The following is a 24,729-nucleotide window of genomic DNA, read 5'->3' as shown; positions in this document are numbered from 1 at the left end:
AGGGGATGCTGCACTTCCGCCCTGTTATGTGTAGACCCCGCCCTTGTGAGGTGGCCGGGGGATCCCTGGCAGGGGTGCGATAGGCCACTCTCCCCTTCTGGGGCAGTTGGCAAACCCTGCTGCTTATGGGCACGCTGGGAGCTAGAGTACAGCCTGGGGAGGGGGGGGGGTCTAGGAATTGTGCTTTGCACTGAATTTCCTTCACTGATGAGAGCTCCTCTCCCAGCCTCGTGGCTGCATGTGTGACTCATCCCGTGTCTTCCCCGCAGGTGGGGCTGGATGGAGTCTCGCTTGGGTGCAACTCAGACTGCTCCTCTGATGGGAGGAGCTCCTTCCGCCTGCTGCCGGACCAGCGCCTCCAGAATCTGCACTCCGGCTTCTGCGTCTTTCAGAAACCCAGGAGCCCAGGGCTCTTCCTGCAGAAGTGCTCCTCCCATGCCCTGCGCTTTGCACTAGATGAAGGTGCTCATCTGGTTTCCCTCCCTAAATGCCCCTCAGCCCTCGCTCCTTCCCCCTCACACTTGGGGAGGAGGTTCCTGTCCATATCTGCAGTAGCTAACTCGGCCAGAGCCCTGAATGTTCCTGCTGGGAGCAAGGCCCAGCCACCAGGGGGGCTGCCACCCTGCCCTTCCTCTATGGCTAAGCAGGAGGGGTCCTGGCTGGATGGGGCACCCTCGCTTGGAACCCCTGCCCCACTTCAGAGGGCTCCCGCCCACAGCTCAGGAGCCACCTCTGTCTCCAGGGCTCTGAACAGCGGCCTCGAAGGTGCTGCGCCGCAGGCTCTGTGTTCGGCTGAGATTAGTGGACGAGCTCCGGAGCACGCAGCCCATTGAGAAGGAGAGGGTGTGAATTTCTCCTGTTGTTCTCTGGAGGTGGGGGCAGCGACTCTCCCAGCTGGCTCTCCTCAGCCCCGGGGCCGGGAGCGCCCCCAGCACCTGCTGCCCCTTCCCTGCTGCATCTGCTCAGCAGCTCCTCCACTGGCCGCCTGCTGCATTGCAGGGGGAGGAGAGTAGCTCTCACCGCCCCTTCAGCTGCTTCCCTGCTGGGCTGTGGGAGCCTCAGGGTACATCTACACTACAGGGGGGAGTCGATTTAAGATACGCAAATTCAGCTACGTGAATAGCGTAGCTGAATTCGACGTATCACAGCCGACTTACCCCGTTGTGAGGACGGCGGCAAAATCGACTTGTGCGGCTTTTTGTCGGCGGCGCTTACTCCCACCTCCACTGGTGGAGTTAGAGCGCCGATTCGGGGATCGATTGTCGCGTCCCAACGGGACGCGATAAATCGATCCCCGAGAGGTCGATTTCTACCCGCCGATTCAGGCGGGTAGTATAGACCAGACCTCAGAGAGAGCAGGGCAGGGCAGGGGCTTGACTGGCTCTGCCTGAGCCTAGGGCAGCCTCTGGAACCAGATGGCTCCCTGCCCCCCACAGCTCCTGGGAGAGGTGAGACCAGCCAGCTCCTGGAGCAGGCTAGGGTAGCCTGGGGGCTGCTCTAACTTCCCCCAGCTGGTTATGATTCCCCAGAGACCCCAGAACACAATGCACCCCAATCCTTTCATCTCCTTCTGTGTTAAGAGCTGCAGCGCTAGGGGACCATACATCCCATTTTGGCCAGGACAGTCCCTTTTTTAAGCTCTGGACATCCCAACTTTTTTGGCAAAACTGGGCATTTGTGCAGTGCCAGTGGGGAGGGGCAGGAGGGGGCTCTAGGACAGTGCCAGTGTGGGATTAGCGGGGAGGTTACATGCATCTCCCTCACCCCGCCCTGGGCAGGCGGCTCCCAGCCCCATTCCCAAGGAGTAAGCAGGTCCCCCCAGCCCCGTGGGGCCTGGCAGCTGTGAGGGTCTGGCGCTCACAGTGGGGTGGGCAGTCAGGAGCCCTGCTGGAGCCACCGTGCTGTCCCATTCCCAGCTGGGGGAGCCACTCAGGAGGAGCTGCCCAGATGTGCGGCCAGGCATGCAGATAAGGCACATCTGGCTCTGGCTCATTGGGCACTGGTGGCAGATGTGAGTGTGGTGTAGATCTTGCCCCCCTCCCCCCCCCCCCCCCGCAGCATTGCAGAGCTCAGCTCGCTGGGCACTCGGGAAAGTGTCCCGTTTTCAGTTTGGGGAAACATGGTCACCCTGGGCAGAGAGAGGTGTATGTATCTCTATGCAGGGATTTCTGCTCCTTTTGTGCCACCGGGGCAGTGCAAAGGGAGCAGGACACGGCAGACAAGCTGCCCCTGAGCTTTGATGGTGGCCCTTGGCCCTTTCGAAATGCTGTGTTCCGCCCTTGGGCACCACTGCCTTAGCTGATCTTCTGCACAGCGATGAGCTCGTCTCTGGGCAGTGGGGAGGTTTACCAGAGGGTGGAGCGCTGTGATCCTGACCCAGCTTTGGTTCAGTCAATGTGCCTTGTCCTTCCCCTCAGACGTGCATTGCCCCCGAGCCCCGGGCTGGAGATCCAGGAAAAAGAAATGCCTCCATGTTGTAGCAAGTGCGGCCCTTGAGTGGAATCAGGCCCTGCAGTACTGTCAGAGATTCCCAAACGGGAGCCTCCTCACGCTGAGCAGCCCGGAGGATCGGGTGAGTACCCTCTGCCCGGGGACCGGGCCCTGGGGCCTGGCTAGGCTGGAGGTAACTGACACGACTGTAAACATTAGACTGCCTAGTGCCAGGGGACCATCCAGGGCTGTGGTGTTAACCTGTTCGCTAACCTGTGTTAACTAGCACCTGTTAAGATCCTAGCGTAGACAAGGCAAGCTGGAATTTGAACATGTTCGCTGGTTGAGGCAGATTAGCATTTACAGCCATGTGTGTTAACTCAAGATACCCGGCAGTCAGTTAACTCGAGTTAAAACATGGCCACAAACTGCAGCAGACAAATCCTCACTGAGCCCATGAGCCGTTGTCACAGAGTGTTGGACGGGGAGTCCAGGGCTAGCTGACATCTGGCCCCCTCTGGACTCTCTGGGGGGCTTGCTTGCTAGTTCCCTGGGCCATTAGCTTTGCCCGTGGGATAGCCATGAGAATTTTGGCTTTACTTTCCCACTGCTCATTGCTCTTCCCCTCGGCTTCCCCAAGAGTTCAGACCTGAACATCCGTCTCCATATGAAGAAACCAAGAATCTTGAAACCAAGATTCCTTAGAGTGGAGTCTCTCCGGTGCTAACCATTCCCCGGAGGCTGAGCAATGGCTGAAGGGTGTGATAAGGTGCTGCTTAGTTCTCTGCGTCAGGATTTCTCCATAACATGAGTGTCTCTGCGGATGTGTTGGTGCTTTTGGGACATAGGTCTGATGTGTTCCCCCTCGATGGAGGCGTTTGTGTCACGGGAAACATATCCTTCCTCTGCCCCTCCCTCCCCAACACACAGACATGGCGCTCAGAGGGTTAACATCTCATCCCTTGCTGCTGTCTTGGATGTCAGTGTTCAGGCAATTGCATTTGTAGCTAGAGGGGACTGTGCTAGGTGAGCAGATGCTGAGATGTCTTTAGCCTTTGGCACCGGGGTCCAGTGCTTCGTCGAACACAGAACTAGCTGCCTTGTGCTAACCCTAGAGCTGGTTGCAAGAGGAGTTGTCTTGGAGCGTCTGGACTGGTTTGCATGGCGTCCGCAGGGGTTCTCTGCACAAATGGGCTGATGGGACCTCCTTTAACAAGGATTTACAAAGGTAAGAAGTCCTGAGCCTCATGCAGGTTTCAGAGTAGCAGCCGTGTTAGTCTGTATCCGCAAAAAGAACAGGAGTACTTGTGGCACCTTAGAGACTAACAAATTTATTAGAGCATAAGCTTTCGTGGGCTACAGCCCACTTCATGCAGTTTGCCCCTGGCAATGGGAAGCCAGTTGTCCCCGAGCTCAGGAACGCACATGCAATGGCTGGACATTGCACACAACCTTTGCAGAAGTGTAAGGGAGGATGGGGACTTCCATCCCCTTGCCCAGAAGCCTGGGACAGGGCTCAACTGTGATGCACGTCAGGCTAGAGGCCATTCCAAGTTCTTAGCCATAAGCCCTTGTGAGCCACGCAGTCGCAGCGCCAGGTCTTTCTTACTGGTGAATTTGGTGTTTATGTGGCTAATCGGAGCCCCGTGCCCTGGAAGTGACCCCTCTAGTGTGTGCTGTGGGGTGTGGCACTCCGCCACCCCACCATGCTGCTCCTCACTGATGCTTCTCCACCACTCTCTGGTTCCAGCTGGATTCTCCCGGCCGAGGTTCCTAGTGAAATGGTCTGTGTCCTGCTGCTGCCGTCTGGCTTCCTGAAGGAGGAGCCGTGCCAGAGACCTCACCGCTGGGTGTGTCAGACCCCGCAGAGGAACAGTAAGAATCTGTAGAGCCATCTGCTAGGCTTCTGGAAAGGAGCCCCGATGTCCAGTCTGGGGTGGGTGTTTTTATTGCTGGAGGAGCCAGGGGCCGCGGTGCCATAATCCCTGGGTGTGCCTGGTTCGTTCTGCCACTGCTCATTGTGGTGCAGAGCAACGAGTGCTGTTGTGTGCAGGGGCAGCGCAGGGCGGACAGTTACCACGTTACCACCCTGGATGCGCGGACAGCAGCTTTGCTTCTGGGAGGATCGGCCCAATGGAGCATGTGTGAGGCTGATCCTGGAATAACCACCCGCTGGGCTCCTGTGCACCTGCAGGGTTCTACGTGGAGGTCTCTGGGAAATCCTTTTACGGAAGCTTGTCTGCAGAGGGGAGCTTCTCCTCCCTGCCAGCCGCCAAAGCACAATGCACCGCCCTGGGCAGGGGCTGCAGCGCGGTGGTCAGCACGGCCGGCTCGTACTACCTCTATTGTGGGACACGCTTCGTGAACCTGGAGGATCCAGCAATGGACCCAGCAGCTGCTGTGCACATCAAAGCAGGTACCCGGGCAACCATTCACCTGCCCCGCTCCCGGCAGGCTGCAGCGGTTCCGTCTTGCCTCTGAGAGCAGGGCCAGGAGGGTTTCCCCACAGCTGTCGGGGAGCCTGGGTGCTGTAGCTGCAGCACCTGCCATTGCCCTGCAGGGGATCCAAGTCCACAGACAATCTTTGCTCCCCAAGCCTGGGAGGGGCACTCCCCCTTGCGTGGGTGATCCCGCCGAGCTCCAGAGAGCAGCGCGCCAGGATGTTGGAGCTGGAGGGTCCCAGCCAGGGGATTCCTCAGCGGGAAGGGGTTGGATCACGTGTGTCTGTTTCCTAATGCAGGGTGTGTTCCGGGCTATACGGGGCAGGACTGCCAGGCCGAGTGTCCTGCGTGTGACGCTGGAGTGAGCTGCAACCCCCTCACAGGCACCTGTGATGGCCTGTTGTACTCCAGACAGCACGCCGGCACACAGGCAGCAGGTCAGCAGCCTGGGGGAGAGGGAGATGGGCAGGGACTCAGGGCATTGCCCAGGCGCCAGGCACTGGCTATGTGGGGAGGGCAAAGAGGCGAAGGCCAGGGCATCTCACAGCAACTGCTGCTGACACGAAAAGCGCCGCGAGCATTGGCAGGTTCCCGTGAGCTCCTACCCGAGCCAGGGCCTGTGTGGGACTGTGCTGTGGACACAGGGGCTGCACTACACCCAGCTGTGCTGGGGTAACGGAAGGTGTGCGACTGCACTGCGTAGATGAGCGGGGGATGGACTTTCACCCAGATGAAGTTAGCTGAGCCTGTAGCGTGTGGAGCTGAGCCTGCTGGTGCCCTTGCCTCAGCACCTGGCCTGTCTGACCAGCCAGTTCACTGCGAAGCTGACTACGCCCCTCCTCTCTTAGGGGCTCTTCTCCCTCAGTGTATCCTCTACGCTGCCTGGGATTAGAACATCCCAGTCCCCCTTCTCCTGGGCTACCCCGGTCCTGTCGAACGGTTCCTCCACTGGGACCATGCAGTGCACCTGTGGAGGGGCAGGGCCTCCCCAGTCCAGTATTGCTCTATTCATCACACTGATCATCTGTTTTCTCCTGAAATGCCCCAGTTCCCCCACCGCCCTCGGGGCCGCCAGTAGCTCTGTCCCAGGACATGGAACGCTCAATGTGTCCTCTGAGTGTCATGATGGCAGGACGAGCCTTGGTCAGGGACAGCATGGTGGTAGGGAGTCACTGGTAAACATCGTCACTGCCTTGTTCCTTACAGAGGCGCCCTAGTGCCCTTCTGTCCTGCGTCATCTGCACAGCTTTGTTACTGCCCCTCTGCCTGTGACGGTGACTAGGCACTCCCATTCTTTGGCAGCATACATCTCTCTGAAATGTCCTCCCTTCGCCGGCTGGGTGTTCAAGCATGGATCCTGTGTGTTGCTGGAACACAAGGGCAGTCAGCGTGAAGCGGAGCCCATTTGCAGGAGGTATCTGGCTGCTGAAGTCCTGGAGATCAAGCCCGCCCCAGACCTGGTAAGGAGACACTTACTAAACCTTGGATCTGGTGCTGATGGTGGTTGGAGATGTATGTCGTGATGTGGACCCGCATCCCAGGACAGAGAGGTCCTGTTCTGCGTGGGTTTGCTGCTAGAGATCCTGTCTCCTGGCTGAGTCCATATGGACATTTCCTGGGTTGCAGAGAATGCTAGGAAGCGTCTGGTGTACGTTACATGGAGTCATGTGCAGTGATGAATGCATGGCCCCTGGGGGCCAAGGGAGGGGGGCACAGGAGAAGGCTTCCTGGGTGATACGGACCCAGAGAAGTGATAGTCTGTTTCTCTGCTGCTCCTTCACTCTGCAAGGGCAGAAAATCCCTGCAGTACCTCCAGGGCAGGGCCCCTCTGTCTGTGGGGTCCCAACCACCCCCTGCTCTGGAGCTGGCCAGCATGGGGGAACTGCTCAGGGGAACGGGCCATGCAGCCTGTGCTCACGGCAGCCCCTGTGATCTGCCCTGGGGCCAAGCCTCCCAGACTATGCAGAGCACACGGTGGGGTTTGTAACACTTGTCAGAGTCGCCCCCTTAGCAGGGGGGACAGCGACAGGGCAGAGGGAAGGCCTCCAGGTCGAGGGAGCTCTGGTGCATCCTTGACAGAGCATGGAAGGAGAGTGGCTCTGGGCTCTTCCTATTCTAGGTCAGTCAGTCAGTGCAGTCTGCTCTGCAGCTCCCGGATGCCCTCGCCTCTGCCTTTCTCAGCTCAAGGCCCAGTCCTGTGCTGGCCCTGCGGCTAGCCCCTCGCCAGCGTTAGCCCTGGGGAAGGTTTCTTCAGCCCAGCATCCTCCTGTTCTGCTTCTTTCAGCTCTGCGGGACCCCTTCCGAAGGCCGAGGTCCTGAGAAGCGCTGTCCCTCGGGCTCCCTCTGGTCTTGCCAGCGAGCAGAAGGTCAGAGCATTGGCCTCCCCCGCAGGAGCTTTCTCTGCTTGTGTGAGGGGGGCGGGGAGTCAAGGAGCCCAGGGGGAGTCTGGGCCATTTCCCTGTGCTCAGCCGCCGGCTTCTAGCAGGGATTGCCAAGCAGAGCCCTCCACGTGCCTTGCAGCGCTGAGAACAGCAGCCCCCTCTAGTTCACCTGACCCCCCAGTTTCTCTGCGTGCCGTTGCTGTGGCGTCTGTGGGGCTGTACAGGTACTTGAGACTCCCAGCTGGAATGGTGCCCGCAGAGGCTGCTCGTCTGCCTGGCCTGCAGAGCTCCTCAGCCAGCTCTAGTCAATGCAGGGGAACCCCCAGCAGCCCCATGCAGCCCTCCCCCATTCCCTGGCCTGGCATGTACAGGGAGTGCTGGGAGCAGAACCGGAAGGGGCAGGGCCTGACCTTGGCCTGATTCTTCCCAGGGAGCTGCTGGTGGTGGGGGCCGAGGGGGGGCATGGAGGCTGTTGCTGTCTGTGGTGAAGGCTGGGAAGGGGGAGGGGCACCCGTGGTGCAGGTGGGCAGGCAGGGAGGCTGTCGCTGCCAGTAGTGGGGGTTGAGGGGGCAGGGAGGCTGTTGCTGCGGGGGGCGGGTGTGCGCAGGGAGGCTGTTGCTGGGGGGGCAGGTGTGCGCAGGGAGGCTGTTGCTGCGGGGGGCGGGTGTGCGCAGGGAGGCTGTTGCTGCGGGGGGCGGGTGTGCGCAGGGAGGCTGTTGCTGCGGGGGGCGGGTGTGCGCAGGGAGGCTGTTGCTGCGGGGGGCGGGTGTGCGCAGGGAGGCTGTTGCTGCGGGGGGCGGGTGTGCGCAGGGAGGCTGTTGCTGGGGGGGCGGGTGTGCGCAGGGAGGCTGTTGCTGCGGGGGGCGGGTGTGCGCAGGGAGGCTGTTGCTGCGGGGGGCGGGTGTGCGCAGGGAAGCTGTTGCTGCGGGGGCGGGTGTGCGCAGGGAGGCTGTTGCTGCGGGGGGCGGGTGTGCGCAGGGAGGCCGTTGCTGCGGGGGGCGGGTGTGCGTAGGGAGGCTGTTGCTGCGGGGGGCGGGTGTGCGCAGGGAGGCTGTTGCTGGGGGGGCGGGTGTGCGCAGGGAGGCTGTTGCTGCGGGGGGCGGGTGTGCGCAGGGAGGCTGTTGCTGTGGGGGGTGGGTGTGCGCAGGGAGGCTGTTGCTGGGGGGGCGGGTGTGCGCAGGGAGGCTGTTGCTGCGGGGGGCGGGTGTGCGCAGGGAGGTTGTTCCTGCGGGGGGCGGGTGGGTGTGCGCAGGGAGGCTGTTGCTGGGGGGGCGGGTGTGCGCAGGGAGGCTGTTGCGGGGGGCGGGTGTGCGCAGGGAGGCTGTTGCTGCGGGAGGCGGGTGTGCGCAAGGACGCTGTTGCTGCGGGGGGCGGGTGTGCGCAGGGAGGCTGTTGCTGAGGGGGGTGGGTGTGCGCAGGGAGTCTGTTGCTGTGGGGGGCGGGTGTACGCAGGGAGGCTGTTGCTGAGGAGGGCGGGTGTGCGCAGGGAGGCTGTTGCTGCGGGGGGCGGATGTGCGCAGGGAGGCTGTTGCTGTGGGGGGCGGGTGTACGCAGGGAGGCTGTTGCTGTGGGGGGCGGGTGTGCGCAGGGAGGCTGTTGCTGTGGGGGGCGGGTGTGCGCAGGGAGGCTGTCACTCACAGGGTTGTGGGGAACCCTCTTTGCAGAGGTGGAGCTCCCGGCTCTTCGGGAGAAGCTGCTCGTTTCCTTCCAGGATTTTGTGTGGCAGAGACACGCTTCCCTGGGGGCAGCCAAGGACTCCTGCTTCCTGCAGAGAGAGAACTGCACCGGGGTGACGCAGCTGCATGGTGCCCACTACACGGTGAACGGAACCCTGCTCGTCGACAGTCCTGGCTCCGGTGCCACCCTCTACGTCAAGTCAGGTAGTCAGGCCCCGCTTTGCTGGGTGGGTCCCAGGGGGCAGCAGTCAGGGCTGCTCTGTGGCTGGGCATTTCTCCTGCGTGGGGCTAAGCCCCATTCGCAGGGGCTCCTCCGGGTCTGGAAAGCCCTGCTAGGTGCTGGCCAGCCCTCTGGGGAAGGGGCAGACTGGGTCCCTATTGTAGCTTCTCCAGGGCTGGGCCACTGGTGTGCTTGTCTTTGCAGCCTGCTCCCCTGGCTATTCCGGCGTGAGGTGTGCAAGGCGCTGCCTGCCCTGTCCCGGCACTCGCACCTGTAACCCCCTGAGTGGCCGCTGTGAAGGGCTCCTGAGCTGTGTCCGCAGGGTTGGCCCTTCCTGTCTACATGGTAAGGGTGCAGCCCCCGCTCCCAGTGCGGGCGGGGTGGGGCTGGGTGCGTGTGCAGTGCTCTGATGGGAGGAACATGCACCAGATTCTGCTACCTGGGGCGGGATGGGGTGGAGCCCAATTAACGTGGAGCGGGGAGGAGATGAATGGAGCTGGGCTGAGCTGAAGGGCAGCGTGACCAGCCCCAAGCCCCTGCCCGCCACTTGGTTTAGCCTAAAAACATAGCACTGAGAGGAGAACCCCATACCCATCTGGCTCTGTGGGGCACAGGGTGAGTCTGGGGGGTTCTTACCCTCAGTGATACCCTGGAGTAGATGCCAGCCAGGCTGCAGCCGTGGCCGATGGTGCAGGGGCAGCTCTGTTCCCTGCAGCCTGTGTGCTATGCTCCTTCCCGTATTGCCCAGAACCACTTCGTCTCCTGCGCACATTCGGCTCGCAGCCAGTGTCTGGGAAAGGCAGGCCAAGCCCCTGGCCCTCACCCTCCCTGGATTGCACAGTGGCACTGGTGAGGGCATGGCCCAGTGCAGGATGCACTGCCAGTACTGAGGCGTGGGACGGCACCACCACACCCTGCAATGCTTGCCCATTCCTCGATGGGTGCATCGGGATCCCCCCGGGGGGAGGAAACATTGCATGGGAAAGGGCATGTAACACACTGCTGGAGTACCCCGAGCTGGGAGCCGTCATGTTACCCCCTGCCACAGCAAGAGAGAGCTTTGCTGGCATTCGATTGTCTGCCTCCCCAGCAAACTCCTCTAGGCCCTCCTGGCCCAGACCTCGCCTAGCAGGTAACAGCCAGTGAACTCCTGTTTCTCTGCAGGGCACAGCCCGTACCACGGTGCAGTCACAGAAGATAGGAGCTTCGCTGCTCTGTTAGAGTCACTGCACCACAGCTTATTAATGTACCTGGGTAAATACACCCTTCCCCTCAAGCCCAGCACTGACCTGGTTCATAGTCAAAGTGAAACAAGTTTATTAACCAAAGAGCCCGGTCAGGTGATACCAAGGAAAAGGGATAAAGGCAGAGACGGTTACAAGCACATACAAGTGACAATGCGCATCTCAATGTCTAAACCGTACCCCAGCAAGATCCAGTCTCTGTTCAGGATGGTTTCTGTCACCCCAGCCTCCTTTCCAGCTTTCCACAGGCCAGCCTGGCCAGGCCCCAACACAGCGATCGGATTGCTTGGTTTCTTTGTCTCCTGACAGCGCAGAGATCCCCCAGTGTGACTGTGGTATATGGGGAGGCCCTGCCAAGTCAGTGGGCGAGGGCCGCAGGCCCTGGCCAAAGGGCATGTCCCTGGTGATGAGTGAGGGCTGTCTCCTTGTTGCCTCACCAGGTCTCGTGAGCGGGAGGTGCCCTGGAGGAGCTGGCTGGTGGTACTGGGACGGACACTGTTACTACGTGGAGGAGAGCGATGCCGAGACGTGGCAGCAAGCGGAGGCAGCCTGCAGTGCCTCTGGAGAAGGCATGGGGCTGCTGGCTCTCGACAGCCTGGAGGAGACGGTACGGGGGCTGTGCCAGGACGCCTGGGCCCCTCCCTGAGCAGAACAGATTAGGAAGCAGGGAGGAAGCCAAGGAGCCTTCCTAACTCCAACCCCTGGCTGCTCTGTCTGTCTGTCTGTCTGTCTGTCTCTGTCTGTCTGTCTGTCTGTCTGTCTGTCTGTCTGTCTGTGTCAAGGAAGGCGACTCCTGGGCCCAGGTCTCCTTTCCCCAGGTTCTGCTCACTGACAGTCACTGAAACGCCCCGGAGCCGCCTTGCATTACCCTGCCAGGGCAGCTGTGCCTGTGGGTGGGGAAGCAGCACAGGGAAGGGGTGAGAGGGCAGCTGGGTGGGAAGAAGCCGCTGTAGGACGGGGCTCTCCAGAGTCCCAGCCACACCCCTGCTCCCTGCCCACGGGGCGGGAGGGGCCCGGAGGGGCTTCCCCCTCTGGCTCTCGGCTTGTCCTCCTTGTGAGGCTGAGCGCATCCTTCCCGTGCACAGGGGCCCATGGCCTCTGGCTGCTGGGCGCTACCCTGTGGGTGACATGGGGCATGTCCTGGCTGGAGCTGGCTCGGAGGGAAGGGGGACGGGATAGCAGCAATGTGCCCAGCAAGTGCAGTGGGCAGAGTGAGCACCCCTCCCCATGGGGAGGGCTCCCGGGGGTAGTCCCCTCTCTAGAGGGACACATGCAGCCACTTCCCTGTGCTGTCCCCTTTCCAGTCACTGAGTGGCGGGATGGGAAGTCTGGATACACTCCGTGTGCCCTGCATCCTCCCCCAGGATGTGCGCAGGGTAGCAGAATGCCGGCTTGCCATGGGGCCATGGGGCAGGGTGAGCTCCTCCTGGCTAATAGAACCCCCTGCCTCCTGCCCCAGGACTCGCCCTACACGTCTCCTTCCTTCTGAGCTGCCCTTGGCTACTTACCACCCCCCAGATCCCCCTAAGCTCTGCTGAGTCAGAGAGCGGAGATGTGCCCTGCACTGACCCAGGTCCTGACTCCCCACAGGCCTGGGTGACAGCCATGGTGCAGAGGGACAGCTGGACTGGGCTGAATGACCTAGATGGCGACGGCAGCTGGACGTGGGCAGTGGCTCAGCACGCAGATGGTGCTGCCCCCTGGTGAGCGTGTAGCTGATGGTGCCAGATGGGCCTGCTAGGGGAGTGCTGGGGATACCCACACCCAGACAGTGGGTTTGCCCTCCAGCTGCTCAGCGCAGCCTGCTGTCCTTGGGGCTGTAATACCTGGGGCTGCTACTGCTCAGGGGGCAGTGCTCACTCCCTAGCTGTGCCTGGTCGGGCAGCAATGAGACCTGGGCCTCCCTCCGGCCAGTCCTACTCACCTGCCCACCCTCGCAGACAGAGCGGCTGGCACGGCCTTTGTACGGGGCACTGTGAGGGACTGTAGGTGAGTCCAGCACTCCTCCGGGGGATCAGGCAAATGGGGTAGCATCCCCCTTTGCTCCCTCACCTGTGGGGCTGGGTGCCTGGGGCATTTCTCCCCCTCCCCGCCCTGCCCGTGGGGCCAGGTGCCTGGGGCATTTCTCCCCCTCCCCGCCCTGCCCGTGGGGCCAGGTGCCTGGGGCGTTTCTCCCCCTCCCCACCCCGCCCGTGGGGACGGGTGCCTGGGGCGTTTCTCCCCCTTCTCCATTCTTCAGGGACTAAGGTACCTCCTGAACCCTCCTCCATGCTGCTTGCCCCCATCAGTAGGCCCAAAGTGTGGTGCATCCTGCCCAGGTGGAGGTGCCCACCGTACCCGTCTCTCTCCAGTGGGCTAAGGCTGTGGCCCTTTCCACGGGAGGGGTTCCTGAGCGTTCCCCTGGCCTGAGGTGTGAGCTGCAGGGGCCCTGCACATTGTCCTGTGTTGCAAGGCCCTGGCTGCTGCTGGAGAGACCGTCCTGTGTTTCCGCCTCAGGCTGGCCGATGTGCCGCTCCTTCCGGGAGGCTGCCTGAGCATCGGAGCCCCGGGGGATTCTGGCCTTACCGTGTCCAACTGTTCAGGACTCAAGCCCTGGGTCTGCGAAGGAGCGGAGGGTACGTACCTGCCAGGCTGCCCCAAGGGAGAATTCAGTGCTGAGACCCTCGGGACGGCCTGGGACACCACACACGGACCAGGCACTGACCAGGGAGCCGGGCAGCCCTGAGCCAGACTCAGTAACGCTCACCGTTCAGCAGCTGCCAAACCTGCTGTGAAAATACTGCATGCCTGGTCTCCTGTGCCAGACCTGAGGGCGGGGCGGGCGGGGAGAAGCTCCTCGTCTCCTGTGCCAGCCCCCAGGGCGGGGGGGGGGGAGCTCTCCAGTCTCCAGTGCTGGCTCTGTGGATGGGGGGGGAGCACCCCAACCCCTTGTGCTGGGCTGGGCTGGGGGAGCGCCCCAGCCCCTGTCAGGGAATGGGCTGAAGGCTCCCGCATGGTAAAAGTTCATTGTGCTCAGAGCGTGGCCTGTGGGCTACTGCATGGCCGGCCGGGGGTACAGATGTCCTGACTCCCATACTGCAGCCCTAGCTGCCCTGGCGTGATGACATGAATGCTGGCAGTTCTTACAGGCTAATCCCACAGTGGGCACCTGGGTCTGGCCAGAGGCCTGTGCTGGCTACGGGACCTTCACCTGGGGAAGATGCTGCACACTGCTGCTGGGCCAGGGGTCCCTGTTTGCGGGCTGACTGGTGCTACTGGGGCTGAAGAGCGCTGGCAGGGGTGGCAGTTCCCTCTTCCTTCTGGCTCCTTGGCAAGTTGCTCACTGGAGTTGCCTGTTTTGGTTTCCAATGCTCTGCCAGAGGCAGGGCTGGGGGCAGGGACCTCTGACAACCAGCTGCCCACCTGCGGGCTCAGACAAAGCCTGGGCCAAGGAAAGTTCAGTTCCAACTGTGGGAAGATCTCAGCTCAGTGAGGTGCCCCCAGGGGTGGAGCTCACTTCCCGAGAGGGACGACAGGAGTCTGTGGCAGAGGGACACCTCACGCCACGCTTGGTGAGCACCTCCAGTGTGTGCTTACGAGCCAGGGGCCCCCGCTGCTCTGGGTACATGGGCACAGGTCCCCGGAGCAGGACAAGTGAGAGAGCAGACACAGCTTAGACAGTGGCAGGAAGCAAGAAGCAAAGCAGGTCAGGGTTGAATACTGAGAAAGTAGGCTAGGGTCCTAGCCCAGCCTGGCACGCCATGGCAGCCCGGCCTAGCCCCCTGTGGCAGACGCAGCCTGGCCCGGCCCTGCCCCTGTGGCGCAGACAGCCCAGCCCAGTCCATGCTGTTTGCCATGGCGTGTTTGTGGGACTGTGCTAGAATAGCATGGTGCGCTATAGCCCAGCCCCCATCTGGGTAAGTAAATAGAAAACGTAAAGTGGGAACGTGAGCTCGGGCTGAAAAGACCAAAGGGGTGAGCGTGGGTAAGGACTGCATGGCCATTAGCCCAGGGACGCGTGTGTGCGTGTCTGCCCCATCTCAGGCTGGGCCCAGAGATGGGTCATGTTTGGGTTTGGACTGAGTGGGGGGTTCTGTGGTTCTTCCTGATCATTTCCTCCCTCCCCCCTGGCCCCCCCTGCTGAGTGCTGTGCCTGCTCGGACACTCCAGTGCTGTTCCGTGAGTGACTCTCTCAGTCACGGAGATGATCCGGAGCCCTTGTTTCTGAGACAGTTCCCTGGAGCCGCTGCCCCACGGAGCCTGGCTGGAGACACTGGAATGGTAACTGCTACTACTGGGACTCGTCCTTGGCCGGCAGCACCTGGCAGGAGGGGCTGCAAGTGTGTCGGCAGTTCCGACAGACAGAGCTGCTGTATCTGACCTCGCGCCAGGAGAAGGTGAGAACCAGAGAGCCCAACCCAGCAGAGCACCAGAGACCCACTGGACTAGCACACGCCTCAGGCCTCCGAGAGGACATGAGGTGGGGCAGGGCTCCCGGCCCTGCTGCTGGAACAGGGCTCTAATCTGGGGGCCATCGAACCCAGCTGCGCAGCTCCCTGAGCAGGCAGAGTCCTACACAGAACCCAAGAGGAGCCGGAAGACACAGACCAGGGTGTGAAGTACAGGAAGGGGGCGGAATAGGCTGATTTTAACTGTGTGTGTAGGAAACAAGCCCCCCATCTCTCACACAGGTCGCTGTCTTCACACTGGGCTGCCTAACGTCAGGCATCCAGAGGCAGAGATGCTGAGCTTCCCCTGAGCTGCAGGGGCTCAGCGTTGCTGGTGATCTCTAGGCCCAACTGTTTGAAATGTGGCGCAGGAGCTGGGGGACCAAATTTCCCTGTGCTCAATATGGGACACCCGGTAAAATTACTCGTATTCAAGCGAGTTCAACGGCAATAGGTCAGAACTGTGCAGTACAAACGTTCAAATTAACGTCAAGTTGCCTGAGCCCCCGGCAAAAAGAAATACTGGGTAGGTGGATTCTTTTTATTTACCTTCTTATCTTTAAGGCTTTAGAGTTCACAGGGAGAGAGGTGACACACATCCCTACCCCGCGCCCGCACAGGGAGAGGTGACACACACTCCTATCCCCTGCCCCTCCCCCCCAGGGCCGGCATTAGCAGGTGCGGGGCCCCACGCCGGGACGTGAATTGTCTCGTGCCCCCCGCCCCTACTCCGCCCTGCCCCCGCCCTGTCCCTGCCCCATTGGATCCCTCCCCAAATCCCCGCCCCAACCCCGCCCCCTCACTGCCCCATTGGATCCCTCCCCAAATCCCCGCCCTGGCCCCGCCTCTTTCCCAAGCACGCCGCATTCCTCCTCCTCACCCCTCCCTCCCAGGCTTGCGCTGATCAGCTGATGGTGGCGCAAGCGCTGGAGGGAGGGGGGAGAAGCAGGACGCGGCTTCCCCCCCCCCCCACCGGACGTTGTGGGGCCCTCTTAGGCACGGGGCCCCATTCCGGGAAATCAGCCGGATCGGCTTAAAGCTGGCCTGGCCCCCGCACGGGGAGAGGTGATACAGACACCCCTACCCCGCCCCTGCAGGGGGAGAGGTGACACACCCCCCTCCCCCACCCCCGCAGGGGGAGAGGTGACACACACACACACTCCGGTACACCTCTCTCACACAAGGTTGTGGGTAGCTGACCAACCCGACACTCCCTGCCCAGCATTCTCCGCCCTCCATGCCTGGCTGGGCCCCGGGATTGACCCGCCTCTCCTGGTACCTGGCGCTGTGTCTTCCCGAGGCAACATGGGTGGGGGCACACAGGGCGCCCCCACCCCCGATTTTTGTCAGGGTTCACACCAGAATGTGGCCAGCAGCAGCCGTTCATCGCTGTGCAGGAGGGAAGGGACAGGAGCTGCTTTCAGCCGTGGGGGAGGGGGAGAAGGGGTGACCTGGCCCGTGTCTTTGCAGAGCTCAACTCTTCTCTTCCCCCCTCACTCTGCCCCCCCCCCCCCGCGTGGCTGGAAGCAGCTTGTCCCTTCCTACCTGCAGTGTCGAAAGGCAGCTAACACCTCCAGGCTGCTGCTGGCCACCAGCATAACCCAGCCGCCTCCTGTCCCCTGGCTACAGTGTGGGCAGGAAGGGGTTAAGCCTTGGCATGTGCAGGGCTCAGCTCCTCCTGGCCAGCGCCCTGGGCTGGAGGGTCCTGGGCTTTCCCGGGGCGCTGGCCCAGCCAAAGGCAGCGGGGGAAGGAAGGCACCTGCCAGCCGGGCTGTCAGTCAGCTGAGCGCTCCGACCAGGGGCTGGTTCTCCGCACAGCCGGGGGGAGGGGGCTGTGAAACGGAAAAGCAGGGAGAGGACAGAGAGGGGGAGCATGTAAAGGGCAGACGGGGGGCAGGAGAGGCGACACTTAACTGGCTGTCAAGTATCAGAGGGGCAGCTGTGTTAGTCTGGATCTTTAAAAGCAGCAAAGATTCCTATGGCACCGTATAGACTAACAGACGTATTGGAGCGTGAGCTTTCGTGGGTGAATACCCACTTCTTCGGATGCATGTCCGACACTGGCTGGCGCCTATCCGCATTCACCAGTTGCAGCTCTGCAGTGGGGGCTGCGCTGACAAACCAGCAGGGGGAGCGGCCGGTCCCGAGTGCTGCATCTTCGCCCCACCACCAGCCTTGCACACCCACACCCAATGTCAGCCCTTGGACCCCCCCACTCACTGCTGGTGGGCGGACGGCTGGCGAGCAAGGATCCGGCCAGCAGCAGGACCCGCCAGTACTGATAGGGGGAGACAGAAAATGCGGGACAATTTGGGTGTTTTAAAGAAAAAGTCAGGACCCTTGCAGGGAGACTTAAATACAGGACTGTCCCTTTAAAAAAGGGACATCTGGTTACCCTACACAGGAGTGTAAGAGAATGTCTTGCCCCCCAGTCCTGAGACTGTCCCGTTTCCTTCCAGGACTGGGTATGTTCAAACTTCAGGGGTGCCTTCTGGACAGGCCTGAATGATCAGACGGATGAATCCGTATTTCAGTGGACTACACGCGATCCCATCACCAGGCAGCTCGCGGAGTGAGCACTTGGCTTTCCTGATACTTTTGACATGGACGTTACGTGAAAGCTTTTATGGCAGGGCCTGTACGAGTCTTGGCCAGGCAGAGGAACACAGGAATCAGCAGGTCCATTTAGTCCAGTGTGCTGTCCCGACAGTGGCCAGGACAAGACACTTCCTACAGGGAAGGTGTTTGAAACCCCCCACTGGGCAATTCGGGAGTAAACCTCCCATCAGAAAAGTTTCTTCCTAAATCCCTGCAGTGGGCGCTGGTTCTTGCACTGAAGCCTGGGGGTTTCTGTCTCTGAATGTTGGGCCCAGCCATCGGATGGGCTAACGTCTCCCCTCCTTTGTGAACTGCTGCTAAGCTCTTGCCGTCTGTTAGTGACATGAGAGCTGGGACTGAGACCCAGCAAACATCCCAGCTAGGGGCCACCAAATGCCCACTGGGTGGGATGATCTGTTCATCTCTGTGATCTGGGCTGGACTCCCACACATCCCCTCAGGTGGAAGGCTCTGTAGCTCATTAGCAACACCCTGAGGCAGCCAGCCCCCCATAGTGCTGATGTGCCACCGAGGAGAGCAAAGTTGTATTCTGGAGAGAGATGTCAGTTCGATCAATCTCTGACCTGTGTGGCGCTCACACAGGTCGAGTCTTCTGCTCTCTTCAGCCACAAGCAGTGGTCTTGCCCCACACAGGCCATTAGCCAAGTTTGAACATATAACCTCCAGATACGCAGCCCAGATCTCCACCCACGGCAGCTAGAGGAGGAACCGTTGGGAGAGGCCTGCTCTTGTCCTCTGCTATTTGTGAACCAGCACTAAAACACTGGGTGTCGGGATTCCTGCGTTCTGGGCCTGGCTCTGGGAGCTGAGTGGTCTGGGGGTTCGAGGCAGCGTAGCCCTGTTTGGAACACCTGCAGGAAATGAACGTGAGATCTCTAGATCCAAAAGCACCAGTTTCTGCCACTTGAACGAAAGAGCTGTTGCTGGTAGCTCAGAGCAGGGGCAGAGTCCTAAAGCACTATATGGGGTCTAGCCACTAGAGGGGGACAAAGGTCCATACTGTGTGAGTGTGTGTGTTGTATACATTCTTGACATACAGTGCAACGCAGCCTCCCTTTTCCCCAGGAGAATTTCCCAGGAAAGCGTGGTGGATTTGTCATCGCTGGATGTTCTGAAAGCTCTGCTCTAGGGATTATTTGGGGGCGGCGCGCCAGCCAGTGCTATGCAGGAAGGGCAGAGTAGCTGATCACAGTGGTAGTTTCTGGCATTGGAATCTGTGACTCTGAACAGAGAGCTTCATCCAAAGGCCCTACCTCGGGGTTCTCAAACTGGGGGTCGGGACCCCTCAGGGGGTCACGAAGTTATTACATGGAGGGTCGCGAGCTCTCAGCCTCCACCCCAGGCCCCACTTTGCATCCAGCATTTATAATGGGGTTAAATATATAAAAAAGTGTTTTTCATTTATAAGGGGGGGTCGCACTCAGAGGCTTGCTACGTGAAAGGGGGTCACCAGTACAAAGGGTTGAGAACCACTGCCCTACCTCCTTTAAAGTGACAGTTCACAATTTAGCCACTAGATGGCCCCCCAGTCACTACTAAAAAGTCACTACTTAAGCAAAGCAAAGCGGGCTGCAGGCCTCTCTAGCCGGGAGCGCAGGGTGCTGCCTGTTCCTCACTTGCTCCTTGCAGAGAGGTGTTTTTGCCACAGGTTTGAACTGTGCTGCAGGGAGCATCAGACACAGCGTAACCCAACTTCTCTCGGTAAGGGCAGGTCTGCGCCAGGGCCTCCTGGGAGTTCCCACCTTCCCACCTGAAGAGAAGCACCTCCGAGCAGGCCAGGGGAGCTAGGCTGTGAAGGGAAGGGGTGGTGAGCAGCGCTGGGTGTAGGCATGACAAGCAAACCAGGGCTTAGGCGAGTGCTGGTGCTGGCCACGGCTTGCCACACAATAACAGCCCTGCGGTTCATTTCTGTTTTGGGGAAGGCACTTACGAGACGACCTGGCGGACGGCGGCCTGAAGGATTGTGTGTGGCTGGATACAGCAAGCGGACTTCTAACGGATGCCAGCTGTGAGGAGAGAAAGCCGTTCATCTGCAAGTGCAGCGAGGGTAAGGGACTAGCCAATGCCAGCCCAGAGCCTGAGCCCCACGCTGGCTTTCCCAGGAGCAGGATAGCACTTCCGCTGCATTGACAGCCCTGGGGACTGAGTCCATTATCTAACCCCAGAGCAGGTGCAGCTGGGCTCGGCTGTGGGACCTGCCCTCCCCACCTCCCCTGCCATGGGAGGGGGCTGACAGGGGACCCGTTCTTTGTGGCCTAGTTGGTCCTTGGCCCTGCCGTTATGACTGTCAATAAGTGGGCAAAGCAGCTTCTGTTGTAGGGCTGGACAGAGAACAGGACAGGGATCCCACAGCTCATTTTCCTCTGGGGCCAGCAAACAGCCATGGCTTTAGTCCCTCCCTGCCCGACAGAACTGCAGAGAGATGCTTGCTGGCCTCCCAGCTGAGTCTGGTCAGTGGCCAGAGGAGTAATGTGGGACTGCTTTGGGCGGGACTCGGATGGTTCTCCTTGATTCAGGGAGGTCCTTCTTTTGTGACATCTTCTCTCACTTGTTGTACAGTAACTCCTCACTTAAAGTCGTCCCGGTTAACGTTGTTTCGTTGTTATGTTGCTGATCAATTAGGGAACATGCTCGTTTAAAGTTGTGCAATGCTCCCTTATAACATTTGGCAGCTGCCTGCTTTGTCCACTGCTTGCAGGAAGAGAAGCCCACTGGAGCTAGCTGGTGGGGGCTTGGAACCAGGGTGGACCAGCAGCCCCCCTATCAGCTCCCCACTCCCCTAAGTTCCCTGTGTGGCAGCTGCCCAGCAGGCTATCAATTGTTGGCAGTTCAGCTGTCCCTCCCCCCCACTGCCATGTGCTGCTCCTGCCCTCTGCCTTGGAGCTGCTCCCTGGAGGCTCCTGCTTTCTGTGTGTGTGGGGGGGGAGAAGGGGGCTAATATGAGGGTGTCCCGCTCCCCCCTGCTCACCCCATTTCCATAGAGCAGAGCTGGGGGGGGCAGGACAGGGCTCAGGACGGAGGGAGCTTGCTGACAGCAGCTGCGGTCTCAACTTCCTGGTCTACTTAAAAAGGCAATGTACATAGAGTGGGGTCAGTGTACTTAAAGGGACAATGCGCATCTCTCTCCCTCACACACAGGGTGTGTGTCCCTGTCTCTTTCTGCCATGCTGTCTCCCCTCCCTCCATTCGTGCTGCCTTGTAGAGTATGAGGCTACATTAACAACAATGTGTTAACCCTTGAGGGCTCAGCCGAGTGCTAGTTCATTATTTAGCAGTAAGGCATTCCCTGGGAAACATCCCACCCTCTGACTCCACCACCTCAACCAAGCTTCACAATCACCATCGCTGTGTACAGTATTCAATTGTTTGTTTAAAACTTATATATTGTGTGTGTGTATATATATATATAATATAGTCTTTGCCTGATGAAAAAAATTTCCCTGGAACCTAACCCCCCCATTTACATTAATTCTTATGGGGAAATTGGATTCATTTAACATCGTTTTGCTTAAAGTCACATTTTTCAGGAACAGAACGACAGCGCTACGCGAGGAGTTACTGTATGAAGCTTCTCTGTCCCTTGACCTGCTCTGGGGGCCGGGCTCTGTCAGAGCTCACAGGGGGCTGGCTCAAGCGAAATTTCTGAGCTCTCCAGGAGTGCAACTCTCTATTCCTGCAGAGTTTAGGAGCTCGCCAGAACTGCTGCCTCCTCCAGCCCCTTAGCAGCCGCTTCCTGCAGGTGCACCCCAGTGAGCTCTGCCCTCCAGATCTGCCCCCCCACACCCACCCACACACACAACCCACTTCTCTAGGAGCACTGCTAAGCCAAGGGGGGTTGGGATGCCTGGGAGGGAGCCTGCAGAGTTTAAAAGCAGGTTCCTAAGCTTGGGAAGGCCTAGTTTATGGGTAATTAGTTTGTAATTACATCTTCTTTAGAAGCATCTTCCTTATAGCCACAGGCAAATCATCAAGTTTGAGCTGAAAATAACCCCTGGCAGTCACAAAAAGTATCTTGCCTTTGATCTTTAATTACTTGTAATTTTGCAAGGAATTAAATTCTTAAAGCCAAGTGATAACAATTTGGCACGTCGTCTTAATAATCCCTTCCTTTGTGTCTGTAGCAATAGCAAGGAGTACACAGACTAGATCGCAATTCTCCTGGCACGGCGTATCCGCCTCGCCTTCCAAACAGATGTCCTTGTTCCCCTGTTCCCAGCAACGCACAGCGCTGGCTGGGGGAAGAGCTCAGTGAGGGGCAGCAGCAGGAGGAATCCGAATGAAACTGGAATTTGAACATGTGCCGGATTTGGAAGGAGGGTCACGTTCTGCTCCAGAATGTCACGTCCCGGGCAGAATTAGAAGCCCCTGTTCCTGCTGGGCCGTGGGGGAAGCTGAGAGCCCTGGCGCAGGCTGTGTGCCCCCATTCCTGTCACTGCCCCCTCCTCCCCGGGTGCGTTCGTGCTTCCCCCCGCTTTGGAAGCAGCTACTTTCTCCTCCGCTTCCTTCACCCCGCCTCACAGGCTCCTGCCATGTGTCCCAATCAGAAGGTGGGCCCAATCCACCCGCTTACACTTCCTCCTGCCCCAGAGCATCCTCCTGCGCCGCCCCTTTTGTCTTTAGCTGTGGCTGGGGTTTGAAGCTGGCTGTGGCTTGTTGGGGACACACCGGCAACTCTGAACTCCTGGGTGGCTGCGGGTTTCTGTGCCTGGTCATTGTCATGTGCACTGCCATGCCTGCAGCGGGACCGTCACGTCCAGCAGCACCAGGGCGCTGGGGCGGCGAGGGGCTAGTGCAGGGCATTCGCTGGCGGTGCGGAGTGGAAGCGAGGCCGTGGCTCGCAGCTGTGTATCTGACAGCACATGTGTTTCACGAGAGACCCAGAGAAATTGTTTTTCACCCTCTGCTTCCCCCAGCTACCGAGTGGTTTGTGAAGCAGCCTGGCCGGGGCGTGGTGGGAGACCCAGCATTCCTGCACCCCTCTGCCGAGAGCCTGGAACAGGCCAAGCAGGAGTGCCTCCGTGAGCGGAGTGTATGCGCAGCCGTTCTGCAGGCTGGGACAGGCGTCTACCTGATCAGCTCCAAGGCTGGCATCATCTCCCAACCCAACTCCACACTCTACATATGGACCAGTAAGAGCAGATCCTCCCATCCTCATAGCTGCAAAGTGGTAGCATGGCCTCGTGTGGAGAGCAAGGCATTGCGGGCCTGATCGTACCCTGCCTGGCTCCTTGCCGAGTCACTGGCACCCAGGCAAGGGGAGTGCCCGGGTGTTGGTGCAGGGTGGGGGAGGAGCGGGCCTGGGGACTCAGCAGACCTGGGTTCTAGTTCTAGCTCTGCCACTGATCTGCTGTGTGACTTGGGTCAGTCAAGCCCATCAATCAGTGCCTCAGTTTCCCCCCAGCCCTAGCTTCACTGTTGGGCTGCAGAGCAGCAGGTAAACTGGGAATAAGCCTGGTGCAGGGGGGCCGCTGCATTGCCTGTATCCCAGCCTCTGGCACAGGGCGTGCTCCAGGGCAGGCTGGGGGCAGGGCAGAGACAGGGTGGCGGGAGGACAGAGACAGGGTGGGAGCTGGGGATTGGGGGGAGGGAGAGGAAGGAGGCATGGCTGGGGAAGTCCTATGCCCTGCTGATTCTGTACCTCTACAGAGCCCCATGGGGCCATTGCATCAGGGGTGCAAGTCAGGCCTAGCATGCCCTTTGTCCCAGTGCCAGTGTAGGATGAGTCTGTTAGCCCATTTGTGCAACTCTTGCTCCACTCTGTGAAGGCTGTTGGGGGCTGGGTGGGTGCCATGGGCTAGATCTGTTCGCCCAGCCTATGGCCTGCAGCGGTCTGCTGAGCACCCTCTCCTCTTCGGTTGCAGTATGTGCTGAGGGGTTCAGCGGCCTGCGCTGTCATAGATACACTGCCCCCCAAGAGCGACCCCCATGTGATTGCAGTGGCAGAGTCCGGGTGTCGGCAACCCAAGGTGAGAGCCCTGGCCCTTCTGCTGCCTGGTCTGGTGAGGTGAGAAAAGGGGCTGGGTGTGGCGGGAGCCTTGGGGTGTGTCATTCCATAGGGGATGTTAATTGGGAATCCTACAAAAAGTGGAAACAGGGATGAATTGCTAAAGCGGATTATAAAAGAATAGCACAAGCATAGAATCATAGAACTGGAAGGGACCTGGAGAGGTCGTCTAGTCCAGTCCCCTGCACTCATGGCAGGGCTAATTATCTAGACCATTCCTGACAGGTGTTTGTCCAACCTGCTCTTAAAAATCCCCAATGATGGAGATTCCACAACCTCCCTCGGCAATTTATTCCAGTGCTTAACCACCCTGACAGGAAAATTTTTCCTAATGTCCAACCTAAGCCTCCCGTGCTGCAATTTAAGCCCATTGCTTCTTGGCCTATCCTCAGAGGTTAAGAACAACAATTTTTCTTCTTCCTCCTTGTAACAACCTTTTATGTACTTGAAAACTGTTATCATGTCTCCTCTTAGTCTTCTCTTTTCCAGACTAAACAAACCCAATTTTGTCAATCTTTCCTCATAGGTCATGTTTTCTAGACCTTTTTGTTGCTCCTCTCTGGACTCTCTCCAATCTGTCCACATCCTTCGTGACATGTGTCGTCCAGAACTGGACACAATATCCAGTTGAGGCCTAATCAGCGCGGAGTAGAGTGGAAGAATTACTTCTCGTGTCTTGTGTGACGTTATTGACATAAACTGGGACCATATAGATCATTGTTGCAACCAAAGTCCTGTAGTGGCACCCAAATCTTGTATAAAGGGGGTCAAATGGGGTGTCTAGGACAAGGTTATGGTTTACTGGTTATGATTATGCTGTCTATATGTGTGTATCAGTTTTGTAGTCGAAGTTATGAATATTGGCTCTATACTGTCTGTATGGCAAACTTATGCTATGCTTCTGGGTGACATCCCAGACAAGCTGAGATTAGCTCTGCCTAGCCTGCTTGATGGCCCATTAAGGACCATCAGCTATACAATGGACCCATTGAGAGAAGGCAGATACGCCTTGTACCTCAGCAAAGTATGCAGGGACTGGCCCATGTGACTCCAGACTCCATGTTGCTGTAATTTAAGAACAAAGAGGTGTTCTTACACCTGGAAAAGACTATATAAGGCTGATGCCTGATCTCCATCTTGTCTTCAATCCTGCTTCTTACCTCTGGAGGAACTTTGCTACAAGCTGAAGCTTTGAACAAAGGACTGAGGACCCATCCCAGCTGGGGATGTATTCCAGAGACTTGATTTGAACCTGCAGTTTATTCCATTGCTGCTGCAAGCCTGAACC

The 24,729-nt window shown here is 59.3% G+C and overlaps 1 protein-coding gene across 1 annotated transcript in view; it reads left to right on the top strand.

Moving 5' to 3' along the window:
- The first annotated feature begins 4,211 nt into the window (after positions 1-4,211).
- LOC122174629 (uncharacterized) overlaps positions 4,212-24,729 on the top strand; it is a 43,980-nt gene continuing 23,462 nt past the window's right edge. The window contains exons 1-13 of the mRNA XM_065572642.1: positions 4,212-4,305; positions 4,625-4,846; positions 6,174-6,331; positions 8,841-9,132; positions 9,353-9,493; positions 10,833-10,999; positions 11,983-12,095; positions 12,889-13,007; positions 14,605-14,768; positions 17,279-17,391; positions 19,360-19,484; positions 22,351-22,566; positions 23,299-23,403. Coding sequence (XP_065428714.1) covers positions 4,212-4,305; positions 4,625-4,846; positions 6,174-6,331; positions 8,841-9,132; positions 9,353-9,493; positions 10,833-10,999; positions 11,983-12,095; positions 12,889-13,007; positions 14,605-14,768; positions 17,279-17,391; positions 19,360-19,484; positions 22,351-22,566; positions 23,299-23,403 — 2,029 coding nt within the window. The remainder of the gene's footprint in view (positions 4,306-4,624; positions 4,847-6,173; positions 6,332-8,840; positions 9,133-9,352; positions 9,494-10,832; positions 11,000-11,982; positions 12,096-12,888; positions 13,008-14,604; positions 14,769-17,278; positions 17,392-19,359; positions 19,485-22,350; positions 22,567-23,298; positions 23,404-24,729) is intronic.

The sequence above is a fragment of the Chrysemys picta genome, chromosome 18 (genome assembly GCF_011386835.1).
Source record: "Chrysemys picta bellii isolate R12L10 chromosome 18, ASM1138683v2, whole genome shotgun sequence".
Lineage (NCBI taxonomy): Eukaryota > Metazoa > Chordata > Testudines > Emydidae > Chrysemys > Chrysemys picta.
This window is presented reverse-complemented; position numbering and strand designations above follow the sequence as displayed.